At 40.7% G+C, this 15,526-nt stretch overlaps 1 protein-coding gene across 7 annotated transcripts in view; it reads left to right on the forward strand.

Moving 5' to 3' along the window:
• The window catches only part of TMEM156 (transmembrane protein 156), a 54,977-nt gene extending 45,455 nt beyond the window's left edge, over positions 1-9,522 (forward strand). For 5 of the 7 annotated variants that reach the window (XM_017527266.1, XM_017527270.1, XM_017527268.1 and 2 more), the window contains 2 exons: positions 3,934-4,039; positions 7,580-9,522. In XM_017527266.1, the coding sequence (XP_017382755.1) occupies positions 3,934-4,039; positions 7,580-7,604 (131 nt within the window). In that variant the 3' untranslated portion in view covers positions 7,605-9,522. Of the gene's footprint in view, positions 1-3,933; positions 4,040-7,579 lie in introns of those variants that run through there. The other 2 variants (XM_017527267.1, XR_005200000.1) reach the window with 2 other exon arrangements.
• Positions 9,523-15,526: the final 6,004 nt, after the last annotated feature.

The following is a 15,526-nucleotide window of genomic DNA, read 5'->3' on the forward strand; positions in this document are numbered from 1 at the left end:
TTTTTTGGAGACGGAGTCTCACTGTTATTGCCCAGGCTGTGCCTCCTGGTTCGGGCAGTTCTCCTGCCTCAGCCTCCAAGTAGCTGAGATTACAGGTGCCCACCATCACACCTAATTTTTGTATTTTTAGTAGAGACGGGGTTTCACCATGTTGGCCAGATTGGTCCTGAACACCTGACTTCAGATGATCCACCCATCTTGGCCTCCCAAAGTGCTGGGATTACAGGTGTGAGCAATATCTTAACCTTTATAAAGAATGATCTCAGCTGGGTGCAGTCCCCCAAGTCTGTAATCCTAGCATTTTGGGAGGCTGAGGTGGACAGATCACTTGAGGCCAGGAGTTCGAGACCAGTCTGGCCAACATGGTGAAACCCCGTCTCTACTAAAAATACAAAAATTAGCCGGGTGTGGTAGTACACACCTGTAGTCCCAGCTGCTCAGGAGGCTGAGGTGGGAGAATTGCTTGAACCTGGGAGGTGGAGGCTGTAGTGAGCTGAGATGGTGCCACTGCACTCCAGCCTGGGCAATACAGCGAGACTCTGTCTCAAAAACAAAACAAAACAAACAACAACGACAAAAGAACAATTTCAAATCTCAAACTGTGGATTATAAGATGCTTTATCTAAGATTGTCTGAGCAATTATTTGCATGGTAAGTTCATTCTGAAGTTTTAATGTGCATTGGAATCAACTTGGATGTCTATAAAAATTCAGGCTTCTAGGCTTCTATGAAGAGAGATTCTTAATCCAATAGATCTGCAACATGCATTTTAAATAACTACCTCTGTTGATTTTCAGGCCAAGGGTCTGTCAATCACTATTAGAGACAGAATGCTTGTTCGTAGGTACTGCAAGGAAAAATTAGCATTCAGACAAAAAGGTTTCTTGCAAGGCAATTTTACTTGCTGCAGAAAGGGTACTGCTTGTCAGCCATTTGCTACAAGAGTACAATGAACAAAGGAAACGCAGGCATATTTATTATTAATGTGTTGGGTCTTTACTGCTGTGTCTGATCTCCATTGGTGAGAGCTGGACTTTACAATCTAAACTAAACTTGACTAGCTAACAACTTAAAACTTTTCTGAATAGGTAAAGGCAATGGAGAGTAAAAGGAAAAGAGGAAGTCTATGTAAGGAAGGGAAAGGAAGTTGCTTGTGAAAGGACTTAGAAAAATAATAACATAAATATCTTGGTTAAAGTTCGAGGACATAGAATGTACTACGTGCCTGTGAGCACGGCTAGCACAAATATCTTGATTAAAGTACAAGGACATAGAATGCACTTATTCTTTTATTTCTAGCAGTTACATAGGATAGGGCTTAACAAAGAGTTACTAGCAAAGGCAAGAAAGCTTGAAGAAAGCCTTTAAAAGATACTATTATTTCTAACATTTATTATTATTCTTTAACAGGAAGGGAAACTTTGAAGAGCAACTTTTTACTTTCTACAGTTTCCTCTTTGACTTCATAGTTTTCTTCTTCAAACTTTTAAAACATATCTTGGCTCAGTTGTTCTGCCTGAATCTTTAAAAGAAAAAGCTTCTCTGGATAAGATGGAGGAAAGTTAAGGGAGGCTTTAGTAAGAGCTGTTTTTTTTTTTTTTTCTAGCTGGTGAAATGCTAGGCTAAAAAGGATAGCTAATTGAACTAGCGCACAAGTACTGCTCTGATTATTTGGCAGAGTGTCTAGTAAAGGTTCTCTACAATACTACTGTACATCTGCTTGCGGATGAATAAGGGTGGACTGTTGGGTCAGCTCTTGGAAGTGCTTGACTTCACTGCATCTTGTTAAGTCTTTAAGGAATGCTAAATTTTCTTCTTGTTTTTGGAGACATGAGGTAAAATTGGTCTTAGAAGATGGAGGCTGGATGGGCTTCGGGGGCTGACTTACAGCATATAGTAGAGAGAGAGTTTGGCACAGTTGATTATCTTAGGCTGTAGGATTTTGAAAAGAGCTACTATGCAGTCTTTGTTTTGTTGATTAGAGGAATATCTGAGTGGAAAGGGGACAATTTGGGTTTCTGGCTTACTGTGTGCACAAGTATAACAATCGCTTTTATTTACAGTGTGGATGGAATATTTATTCTAGTCATGCATTTACATCTTGATACTTTGTCTTAATTGCTATGGTTTGCCTTAGGTAAATACAACTTAATGAAGGGGAAGACTTTTTAGATGTTGCAATAACAATAGTAAGCTGTATAGGATTATATTATATTGACAGCTAGAAGGAGTAATTCTTTTGGTGAAATGGGTATATGGTTATAAAGACTGACAAAGACTCTTGGAAGCAGTCTATCTTAAACTTTTAGTGTTCTATAGGACATTAGACTAAGCAGAACACAGAGATACTGTTTTAGAGGGACGAGAGTCTGATTCTTATTAATTAATACAGCTACTATTCTTTGTATTACTAGTATCTTTATAGGAACTTAATATGTCTTCTTAGTCTGAGGAAGTCTAAGAGGGACAGAGATATTTTTCTGAAGTAGTAAGCTGTCTTTGGTTATGTAAATCTTTACAAGGCATAACTAAACAGGCATCAAAAGTAGTAACCTGAGGTGAGTTAGGTCTAATTACATTAATAATAAGATGGGGAGTAGTTAGGGGAAGAAAAGAAAAAGAAAAGGTAGATAGACTGAATTTTCTTAGCTTTAATTTGGTAGGGCTTGATCCTGGAACAATGGCTTATGATTCTGACGTTGATGGTGCTTTCTTGACTTGGGTGTGATGTGTCTTATTTCTTTTCTGCTGTGCTTTTCTGCTTAATATGTCCTTCATGGCCGGACACAGTGGCTCATGCCTGTAAATCCAACACTTTGGGAGGCCAAGGCAGGCGGATCAGGAGTTTGAGGTCAGGAGTTTGAGACCAGCCTGGCCAACATGGTAAAACCCATCTCTACTAAAAATACAAAAAAAATTAGCTGAGCGCAGTGGCGCATTGCCTGTAGTCCCAGCTACTCAGGAGGCTGAGGCAGGAGAACCACTTGAACCCCGGAGGCGGGATTGTAGTGAGCCAAGATTGTGCCATTATACTCCAACCTGGGCGACAGAGCAACCTCTGTCTTAAAACATAAATAAATAAATAAATTCCCAGAGAAGGTTCTACAGTATTTCTGTACCAGTGTTTGATCATCTTCATGGATAAGAAGCATCGTTTTCTCAAATACACCTAAATCCCCCTTTCTGGTTTCTCTTCTTAAGAAGGAACCATCCAAACTTCTCTTTCAATTGTAGGACACCTCATTGTCACCTGCGTTCAGGGCTTCATATCAAAAGTAGAGATGTCTATGAAACAAAAATTTAATTCTCAATATAAAAGCTAGAAAAACAAGACCATGGATCTCAGGAGAATGAAAGAGATGCCACGATGTAGGAAATAAAGTTTCATCTTCCACCTTGAAGTCAGCTGAGGATATTAGAAGAATTTTATAAAGTCACACAGTCATGAGCAGGAAGACAGATTAGAATTCATATAATTTGTAACTTTGCTTCTTGGTAAAATCGTCCCTGAGATCAAAGACATCATTAATATTCTCCTTAGGGACATATTTCAACAAAATGTGATAGAATAAAATGTTTGCAGTCAGTTTCCAAACTAAGATTCTTTGCTTGCTACTTGACACAGGACTTTCTTTTTCTTTGTTTTTTTCTCAAAGAAGATGATTATGAGACACTGGACTTTAAATTTGCTCTCTGCATTGTCTTCTTTAAGTATGCTTCAGGTCTTTGTGCCTAGGACATGGGGTGAGAAGTTGAGAGAAATGGGTGAAGGCGTTAGAGAGGTAGGCAGGAAATTTAATGAGCATGGAAAGTGCCAAAATCCTTTCTAGATGTAGAGCCTGGTTCTCTTACCACATTCACTGCATTTGAAGATGCTTGTCTCTTTTTGCTATTTACTAAATATAGACTAAAACAGTTCTCCTTCCTAAATAGCAGAGACCATGCAGAGGCTACCCTTGAATCAGATCCAGGAAGTGCTTCCCCCAATACCGGAACTAGAAGTTACTTTCACAGTGCATCACAAAGATCAATATACACGGTGAGTGATGATTTGGCTTTGTTCGACTTTATTCATTATAAAAACAGATAGATTCGAGGAGGCACAGTCTATCCCCAACTCCATTTCTCTCTGGCAGGAGGTAGAAAGTGATGAATTTGCAAAGTCAGTTCACATGAATTAGATGACATGAAATAAAATCACTATTTTCTCCAGCATCTAGGAAGGATCAGTAGATGGATGTCTTAGTCTGTTAAACTAATCTCTTAGTCTTTTAAACTGCTCCTGAGATGTTAGCTTATCCCTTGGCCCTGTTTTTCCTGGAGTTGAGTCATAATTTAGTCAGACTATGAGAAAATAGAGAATGAGATGTGTAAAGCAAACTACCTGCTCCCCAATTATTGAAATAAAAACTTCTCTAAATGTAACATCTGATAATCGAAATTAACGTACATGGATTTCGATGTATTTAAGTCTAAAAGCATGGTCAAAAGTGTTGAAATGTTTTTAATTCATTCATCAAATCTTTTTTTAAGTAGCAATGATGTTAAAGGCACTAGGAATAGCCATTGTAGGGGGTGTAAAAATTATAACAGGGAAGGGGAGGGAAACTAGCACCCCCCCATTGTTGTGCTTTGTGATAATTGGTCATATCATTTACTCTTCAGAATACATGGGTGGTTATCAGTCAAGGTCCTATCAGGAAATTGATATTGTACTCAAATTGAATAATTTGAGAAGAGTTTAATGAAGGGCATTTTAAAAAATTTTGTTTTGAGACGGAGTTTCACTCTTGTCCAGGCTGGAGTGCGGTGGCACGATCTTGGCCCACTGCAACCTCCACCTCCTGGGTTCAAATGATTCTCCTGCCTCAGCCTCCTGAGTATCTGAGATTGCAGGCATGTGCCACCATGCCTGGCTAATTTTTGTATTTTTAGTAGAGATGGGGTTTTTCCATACTGGTCAGGCTGGTCTTCAACTCCCGACCTCAGGTGATCCGCCTGCCTCGGCCTCCCAAAGTACTGGGATTACAGGTGTGAGCCACCGTGCCCAGCCATGAAGGGCATATTAAGTCAGGGTGTGGGAAAATCAAAAAGAAAGAATGCAGAACCCCGAGACTAGGGATGGGGGGGCCCTGCTACTGTCTTTAAGACTAAAGGAGAAAGAAACCCAGAGAGACAAAAACAGAGAGAGAGGCAGACATGCACACATGTTTGCCTGCACACAGACACACACACAGAGACACACACACAGACACACACACACATACACACACACACACACACACACACACACACACACACACACACAGAATGTGTGAGGAGGGTTGTCTGATAGGAGCGGCGATATTTGGTCAAGGGACACTATAGCCTGGGGTCACCCTGAAAAGAGAAAATAACGATCCCAACTTTGGGAACTCATACAGTGTTGGTAGGAATGTAAACTAGTATACCCACTACAGAAAACAGTCTGGAGATTTCTCAAAAAACGAAAAATAGAACTACTGTTCCATTTAGCAATCCCACTACTGGGTATCTACCCATAGGAAAAGAAACTACGGCTGGGTGCGGGGGCTCACAACTGTAATCCCAGCACTTTGGGAGGCTGAGGCAGGCAGATTGCTTGAGCTGAGGGGTTCCAGACCAGCCTGGGCAACATAGTGAAGCCCTGTCTCTACAAAAAATACAAAAATTAGCCAGGAGTGGTGACAGGTGCCTGAAATCCAAGCTACTCAAGAGGCTGAGGCAGGAGGATTGCTTGAGCCTGGGAAGTTGAGGCTGAAGTGAGCTGTATTCATGTCACTTCACAGTAGCTTGGGAGGCAAAGTGAGACCCTGTCTTAAAAAAGAAAAGAAAAAGAAAATGAATCAATATAGCAAAGTGATGCCTCTACTCACATGTTTATTGTAGCACTATTCACAATAGCAAAGATACAGAATCGACCTAAGTGCCCATCAACAGGTGAATGGATAAACAACATGGTACATATACACAATGAAATATTTGCTGTAAAAAATGAAATCATGCCGTATGCAGCAACATGATTGGGACTGGAGGCCATTATTTCAGGTGAAGTAAGCCACGGACAAAAAGACAAATATCACATATTCTCCACTTGTAGGTGAGAGCTAAAACAAATGATCACAGGGAGGTAGAGTGGAAAGGTAGAGAACAGAGGCTGGGAAAGGTAAGTTGTGAGGAGAGGATGAAGGGAAATGGATTAAAGGCTACAAACGTACAGTTAGGTAGCAGGAATAAATGAAATGTCTGAAAGGCGAGTAGGGTGACTGTAATTCACTTTATTATAATTCATTTTATTTTGGTATCTTCGCATTTTTTGTACTTGGATATTGTGCTTGGGTGACAGAGACCCTAAATATCCTGCCTGGATCACTGATCACTATGCATTATATATATGCAACAGAATTTCCCAGGTATACCATACATTTATGCAGACAAGCCCCAAGTTTGCTCTTCTCCCTTCCTCTAATGTGCTAGAGAGTCCATTAGTAATCTCCATTGACCAAACCCAACCAGAGCCAGGGGGCACTGGAGCCCAGTGGAGGCAGTTATGTAAGTTGGTTTTCCACAGCACCAAGCAGGGTGGAAACAAGTGGAGGGCAGATTGGGAGAGGGACCCAAAGGAACCCAGGGTAGATGGCTCAATATGCCAAACTGAAACTAAGTGCCACGGATCTGTATGTGTTCAGGACTAAAGAGAGGCACGTCTTGGTGCTTGGGTCTTAGTGCAACCGGGGTCTGCTGTGGCTCAGAAATTCCTATGTAGCAAATAGTGTAGTCATATGATTGTGCCAGTGAAATATTACTGAACATTATTATACTTGAGAAATACTACTGAACGTTATTATACGTGAGACCTCTCATTCTGGTCCTTCATTCTGGGGTGCTTATCTTTGCATCTGAAGAGTTCCTCTTTGTTCATTCACCAGATGATTTTTGAGCACCTACTGTATGTCGAGAATTCTACTCATTGGCAAAAACAACAATGTAGTCAGTGGAGGAATCAAATTAGAAAGTCCCTCATTTCAATAAAGACTGTCAAGTAACATGATAGAGGAATTCACATGGGAAGGACTAGGGGAGCACAATAGAGACACTCCACCTCCAGAGGACAGGATGCCTAGCATTTAGATGTTCAGTCAGGGTTTGTTGAGTGAATGAATAAATCCCAATTTCTATGTCTCTGTGCTAGAACCATGGAATGTTATAAATGAAAGAAACTTGCATGAACACTTACACTTTCATTTGATAGATATAGAAAATACACCAAACATACTGTAGCAGCAGAGGTTAGAGGAGACCCTAGCTTTTCTTGGTCCTGGGCTGAGAAGTTTATCACTGAGCACATTGTTTTCTTAGCGATGTAACGGGGGGCGCCATGGCATAACACAAAAAATCAGAAAGAACCCTGACTCAGAGACTTGAGGATGTTTGTTGGTTGTCTTATGAGGCATAGTTTTAATAAATGGTTTTCAAACTGTTTTCTACCAATTCTAATTCGAGTAACACTTAACAAAATTTTTGTGTGAATAATATTTTCTTGTTTTTATTAAATCTTTAGAATATCCCTGGGCAATTTGGATTGAGCCATTTGGAAGAATACTCATAATTTTATTCTGTGAATGAGTAGACTGGAAAATGTTTGGGTCCAGCTGAGGATGCGCAGTTGGAAAGGAGGAGGAATGCTGGCTGGTTGGTGAAAACTAGCTCAAGAGCATTCATTTGACCCATGAGATCAAGGGAACAAGAGTTTTTGCAAGAAGCCATTATGAGTCATGGAAAACAAGCTGATGAAACCCATGGAAACAGCAAGAGAATTCCTACTCTCTCTGTTTTTAAAAAATCTGTCATTATACAGCACAGAACGGAGCCAACATTTTAATTTTGAGGAACCAAAAACAGGATCAAGTATGAAAACCCTTTCTTTTATTGGCCCACATTGTAAATGCTGATTTGATAATTTTTTCCTATACAGGTGGATTATTTCTATTTTACAGATTATTTAAGAGTGCCTGAGTTGTTTGTTTATACGTTTGTTTGCATTTATGAATCTTGCCACCTTTTGGCACCAGGATGTTTTTAAAAAATTCAAAGATACCAAAATAAAATGAATTTAAATAAAATACTTAAGAACTTTAATAGCAAAACGCTTCGTTTGATTCTTTTGGCTTTTATATTTGTTATAGCCATTATTAATGTCAACAATAATTATAGTTATTAATACCAATTAAAAGCACATATAGACAAGAGGGCAGCTTTTAACATTAAAATATAAAAATGCTTTCCCAGAGTTAAAGTGGAGCTTACTCTCCTGGTCAATTTTCTATGGTTGAAATTGCTTATCTGAGTTGATTTACAGGGTTAACTGCAGGGTCAGATTTGATAATCAGTGATGGGGTTCAGGACCTGCTACCCCAAAATACGGCATCTTGCCAAACTGGATTTTTTAAGCTGAAGGAATTTGAGAAAATGGCAAATTTTAAGTGGAAAGATTACTCTGACCTTCCTCTGCCTCCTCTCTCCCCAGAAGCAGGTAATAAAATCTTTGCTTGCCTTCCTCTAAAACACATCATAGGACCTTCATGTGAGAGGTGCTCTTCCTATATCCACAGAGGAAAGGCGGCTCCCTGTCTCCCAAGACACAGGGATGCAGAGGAGAATCTGAACAAATGGGCCTTGCTAAGTTTTCCTCGGTTTGTCAGGTCTCCATATGCAAGCCTGGAGCCTGAAAGTCTAAAGTCCTGCTTGCCTCGGCTAATGTCTCCTATCCCTGCCTGCATTCGCCCAACAGAGCTTCCCCGACAAGCCCCTCACCCAACCCTGCCATTTTAACTGCTTATGATAATGTAAATACCTCTCACCCAACCCTGCCACTGTAACTGAACTTGTGGTCATGTATATTCCTTGCCCCTAACTCCCAACCACTATAACTGAACTTACTCAGCAACACCCCTGCCCCGCAAAAAAACTACGCAAACCTATAAAACCAACTCCTATCCCACTGCCCTTTGCTAATGCCCTTTTCGGCCTTAGCCCACCTGCACCCAGGTGAATAAACAGCCATGTTGTTCACACAAAGCCTGTTTAGAAGGTCTCTTTGTTCAAAGCGCACATTTTTCAACAAGATCTAACACTCTTTTTGCCTGATCATATTTCTCCAAGTCTCTCTCCATTCTTCCTCAAATCTACTACTAAAAACACTCAAGTTTAACTGTTTCTTCTGATCTTCGCTTCCTAATGATGGCCCTTGTGTGACGTAGAACTTATTTAAATAAATAAGTATGTTTTTCTCTGGTTAATCTTTTTTTATAGAGGCTTCAGCTCTGAATTTCAAATGGTTAAAGGAAAAGATATTTTTCCCTTCCTACATCAGCAGCCTAAGAGGCATGAATATTCCAGCACACAGAGGTTTTTTTTTTTTTTTTTTTTCTGGTACTGGATTATTTTTTTCTCTAGATTACAAATTGAGATTCTAATTGTAAAATTTAGAGATTGAAGATTTGGCAGACAGAATTCTACTAGTCTCATTTTTTCTTGTCTGTGTATCCCTAAATAATAGGTGGGTCAAACTCAGGTCTGGCATTTTTCAGCAGGAGTGGAGGGGCATTATACCCTATGAGGTATGGATATTATACAATTTCTCAGGAGCCAAATTATTGTTTCCCTACATACCACCTCTTATGTTCTGACAAATGACTTGGAAATCAATGAGAACTTGGCTTGCAAAAAGCATAAATTAAGCTTCGAGTCCTGTTAAATTGTGGCAGCTTTCAGGAAGCTAATTTCACCCATTCATTAAAATAATCGACTTTTAACAGATACTGTGAAGCACCCAAAGATGTAGATGGCCTACTCTGCCTACAGAGAACTGTTTTTTCGTTCCATTTAATTATAACTTGAAGATTTGTAGCTACTATAACTGTAGTACTAATAACTGTACACTATTTAGTGATTTGCAAATCTTTAATGCAGATTATTAAATACCCTTTGACATTTCTAGTGTTTAAAAATTTCTTAATTGACTGTTTTTCCTGATGTATCTGTTTTTATTTTTAGCATCTTGTCCTCTTCTTCTCCTTTCTGGTTGCTGTTATTGCTCAGCAGAGATTTCTTTTCTTTCTTTCTTTTTTTTTTTAAAGAGAGAGAAAAAGAGAGAGAAAAAAAGAAAGAAAGAAAGACAGAAAGGAAACAAAGAATGAAAGAAAGAAAGAAAGAAAGGGGAAGAGAAAGAGGGAGAGAAAACAGGAGTCTTGCTTTATTGCCCAGGCTAGCATGCAGTCTAAAAATGGGTATTGAAAACCTCTTTTATGCCAATAGTTGTGCTTAACAATGGAGACAGGAAGGAATCAGGGAGGAAAATAACAAACAAGCAGCCAACCAATATTTCATTTAAACCTGTGAAATGCTATGCGATTACTGAGGAGTGATTTACTTCCAATTACGTAGTCACTTTTAAAGTAGGTGTAATGTGGTACTGATAAGAATGTATGTTTTGTGGGTTTGGGGTAGAGAGTTCTATAAATGTTTATTAAGTTTACTTGTTCCGGGTCTGAGTTCAAGTCCTGGATATCCTTGTTAATTTTCTGCCTCGTTGATCTGTCTAATATTGACCATGTGATGTTAAACTCTTCCACTATTATTGTGTGGGAATCTAAGTCTCTTTATAAGTCATTAAGAACTTGCCTTATGTATCTGGGTGCTCCTGTATTGGGTGTGTATATATTTAGGATCGTTAGCTCTTCTTGTTGCATTGATCCTTTTACCGTTATGTAATGTCCTTCTTTGCCTCTTTTGATCTTTGTTGCTTTAAAATCTATTTTATCAGAGGCAAGAATTACAATTCCTGCTTTTTATTTTATTTATTTTTTTTGCTCTCCGTTTGGTTAGTAAATCTTCCTCTGTCCCTTTGTTTTGAGTCTTTGTGTATCCTTGCATGTGAGATGGGCCTGGACGCAGCATACCAGTGGGTTTTGGCTTTTTATCCAATTTGTCGGTCTATGTCTTTTGATTGGGGCATTTAGTTGATTTAAATTTAGGATTAATAATAATATATGTGAGTTTAATACTGCCATTTGATGCTAGCTGGCTGTTTTGCCCATTAGTTGATGTAGATTCTTCATTATACTGATACTCTTTACCTTTTGGTATATTTTTGGAATGGCTGATACTGGTTGTTCCTTTCTATGTGTAGTTCTTCTTTTAGAAGCTCCTGTAAAGCAGGCCTGGTGGTGATGAAATCTCTGAGTACTTGCTTGTTCACAAAAGATTTTATTTTTCCTTTACTTCTGAAGCTTAGTTTGGCTGTATATGAAATTCTGGGTTGAAAGTTCTTTTCTTTAAGGATGTTGAATATTGGCCCCCACTCTCTTCTGGCTTGTAGGGTTTCTGCTGAGAGATCTGCTGTGAGTCTGATAGGCTTCCCTTTGTGGGTAACCTGACCTTTCTCTCTGGCTGCCTTTAGCATTTTCTCCTTCATTTCAACCCTGGTGAATCTGACAATTATGTGCCTTGAGGTTGCTCTTCTTGAGGAATACCTTTGTGGTGTTCTCTGTATTACCTGGAGTTGAATATTGTCCTGCCTTGCCAGGTTGGGAAAGTTTTCCTGAATAATATCCTGAAGAACATTTTCCATCTTGGATTCATTCTCTTCGTCACATTCAGGTACACCTATCAAACGTAGATTAGGTCTTTTCACATAGTCCCATATTTCTTGGAGACTTTGCTCATTCCTTTTTATCCTTTTTTCTGTAATCTTTTCTTCTCGTTTTATTTCATTGAGTTGGTCTTTGACCTCTGACATCCTTTCTTCTGCTTGATCAATTCGACTGCTAAAACTTGTGCAAACTTCACGAAGTTCTTGTATTGTGTTTTTCAGCTCCATTAATTCAATTATATTCCTCTCTAAATTGTCTATTCTCATTAGCATTTCGTCAAATCTTTTTTCAAGGTTCTTAGTTTCTTTGCATTGAGTTAGAACATGTTCTTTTAGCTCTCAGAAGTTTCTTATTATCCACCTTCTGAAGCCTGATTCTGACAATTCATCACACTCATTCTCCATCAGGCCTTGTTCCCTTGCTGATGAGGAGCTGCGATTCCCTGAAGGAGGAGAGGCATTCTGGCGTCTTTGTGGATTTATCCACCTGTCGTCTTTGTAATTGCTGACTTTCAGATTGGGTCTCTGAGTGGACGTCCAGCTTGTTGGTGGTGATGTTATTTTTGTTTCTTTGTTTTCCTTCGGAGGACGCCCCTCCCCCACATAGCTGGACCTTCCTGGGTTCAGCTGTGCTTGCTGTGAAACTCTCAACCATCGATGTTTCCAATTGCTGTTTTTTTGTGGGGGTAGGACCAGCCGAGCCCGATCACCTGGCTCCCTGCCTCGGAGCCCCCTTTTTTTCTTTTCCTAATTGAACAGTTGATTCTCTCCCAGGTGCCCCAGTTGCCCACCGAAAAGGCTCTTGGATCTATGTAGTTTCCCCTGTGGTGACTGCGCCGGCTGAAACAGCGGCGCTGAGATTCGTGTGCTTCTCTGCCCGGGAATCTCCCGGTCTGGCTCCTGGCCTCAGTCCGCCTTTCAATCAGCTGAATGGGTGACCTCGCCTTCCCAGAGCTCCAAATGCCAACTAAAAGGGCACCCAGTCCTGCATACTCTGCACTGAGAACCACCGCGCCAAGACGCTGTCAAAACAGCTGTGTCGGCCAAAAGAGTCCCACTGGCGACCTATGGGGCTCCTTCGCTGGGAATCTACTGGTCCCTAGGCAACAAAAATTCGTCTGAAAGTCTGGCATCCACTCACTCCCTTCACCTTCACTGGGAGCTGCAATCCTGAGCTGCTGCTAGTCGGCCATCTTGGATCTGCAATTCCGGATAGTTTACAATCTGGCAAAGGAGACAGGATGTGTACACCACTGGTGAAAATACTAGACACAATACAGTAAGCTAAGTGTCAATTGCAGGATGCATGCATCCTGCTGAGAATTTACAAGCCAATAGGCTCACTTCCAGTTGGGAGGAGTTAGGTCAGGCTTTTGAGCAGGGTTTTGAAGATGGCATTCCTGATTTCTCAGAATCACCAAATCTCTCAAGTATATACATTCTCAGCCCCCATAGCCCTTTTTGTACCTGTTAATTGGCCATTACTTCAGTGGTTACAAATTAATGTCAGTCTTCCTCTCTAGACTGGAAGCTGCATGAGGGCAGGGAACATGTCTGGTTCTGCTCACCATAGTATCCCCAGCAGCTGGTAGGGTGTTCGGCTTACACTAGGTTCTTTGTAAATATTTGTTGCGTAAAGAACTAGGCCCAGCGCAAGTGGCTCACACCTATAATCCTAGCACTTTGAGAGGCAAAGGCAGGAGGATTGCTTGAGGCCAGGAGGTTGAGGCTGCAGTGAGCTATGGCGGTACCACTGCATTCCAATCTGGGCAACAGAGTGAGACCCTGTCTCTGAAAAATAAAAAAGGCCTATTTATTGAGACTTCATTCTACATCTGGCATGTGCCCTGTATACTCTCATTCTCTCTGAGGAAGCTGAGGCCAAGGGAAGTTGACCAATCCTATTGATTGATACGCTTTAGTCTTAGATTGGTCTGGCTGCAAAGCCTGTGCAGCTTCTACAGTCTGCCCTGTGGGTTAGGCACAGGGCAAAGGGAGCAAAAGGGATAGAGGGTGCCTGAGAGAAGCGGGTGCAGCTGAGAGCACTGTTAAAGATTGCTTCAGGGAGCACAAGGAGGCTGAGTGAACTGGGCCCTGGAAGAAGACATCTCACTGGAGTTGCTGTGCGGTCACTGGCCCTGTGTGTCTCCCCTTGCCTGGCAGTTCTGTCCCCCTCCACATACAACTGGCCCCAACAAAAACCAAGCTGTGGTCCTTGGTACCTGGCATGATTGACGGCTTCCAATTGACAGCACTAACCCTAGCTTTTCATGTACTCTGCTTTCCAGTTAGTTCCAAACTTGACCTTGACCCACCGTATGCCCCCTCCCTATGACTTATGGCTTAGTCCTGTGTTCGAGGCTCTCACTGCAGGCTTTCCTCCCCAGCTGCGAGCCATCCTCACCTCCTTGACCTCTGCCTCCTGCAGAGCAGCCAGGTCCCTAGCCTTCCATTCAAGGAATTCAGGTGTAGGTTGAAGAGGGGAGAGAGGAAACATGGCACCATGGCAGGAGGTTGCTGCAGTCATTCGGTCATTAAGCACATAGTGGAATTAGAGTGACAGAAAGAAGAAGAGATGGAAGAGAGAATATGGATGGAGAATTGGTGGTGCTTGGTAAGTGATTCGATGTAGGGGTGATAGAGTGGGCAGAGAAAGGAGCAGAGAAGAGACACACATGACAACCTTCCAGGCTCCTGTGTTCAGGAAATAAATATTGTCCAAACTTACAGCTGCTAGTTTTTAGTTTCTAGAAGAATTTTTGTTTTCCAGAGGATTTATACCAAACCCTGTGGTTTCATCCTAGCCTGAAGTTGGACTCTTCCCTCTCCTATACTTAGTCATCCCTGGGTGGAACAGTCAGTCAGACCACCTTCTCTTCCCTGTCTTTTTAATGATTATTACATTAGCCCTTTTCTTTCATCTTTATAAATCCTTTTCACCAAGGTCAGATAGGCCACCTTGTCCATGAACTGTCCCCTGCTCACCCCAGTTGGAATAATGTCTATTTTTTCTGTGTATTTCTAGGATTTAAACCTCACATCCTGTCTTGTACCACAGCTAGTTGTAATCTTTTCTCTTTCCCTGCCAGACTATTGAGTGGGAACCATATCATCTCCAGCTTCTGAGTCTCTGATGATAGGTACTCACTTCTCTCCAACCTGTTTCTCCCTTGCAATACTCATCTGGGTTAATGGAGTTAGCCAGATGTTAGCTGTAGATTCAGGTTATCTTCAAGGAATAGAATTGGAGGCCTATGCATCAGGGCCTTCTAGCAAAATGATAATGTTCTTTTATAAACTTGGTGGCATGTATATGGGAGTTCGTTGGGTCATGATTCTATATAGCTTACACAGATTTTAAAATAAGCTTTAGTACCTACTTAATATTTAATAAAATAAAATTCAAAAATAGACAAATATTTTACTGAATTGCATCCATCCTTACCTCTCCCTCTGTCAGTAGATAACTTCTGTCTGTCTCTCTCCCAACTATCTTCCTTTCCCTTTCTGTCAGACATTGTGGAATAAAGACTTGGACTCAATTTTCTGACACAGTTTATTTTCATAATTTAACTGTTTACTTCCTTCTCTGTCTCCTTGTCTATTTTACTTCTTTTTCCATCTACATATTTCTTCACCATCTCTAACTCGTTGTACTATTCTGATGGATGGCAATCTTAGGATAATGGGTGACAGGGAGTTCTTAAATTTTGAAAATTTAAATAAGATGTGTTACCAGATCAACCTAGAGCCATGAAAACTAAAATACACTAAAACATCCTCTGTGAACTGGTAATTATGTACTTTGACAAGGTTCTGAATAGACATTTTTTTCAAAAGAAGACATAAAAAGAG

This window comes from Cebus imitator, unplaced genomic scaffold (genome assembly GCF_001604975.1).
Source record: "Cebus imitator isolate Cc_AM_T3 unplaced genomic scaffold, Cebus_imitator-1.0 Scaffold47, whole genome shotgun sequence".
Classification (NCBI taxonomy): domain Eukaryota; kingdom Metazoa; phylum Chordata; class Mammalia; order Primates; family Cebidae; genus Cebus; species Cebus imitator.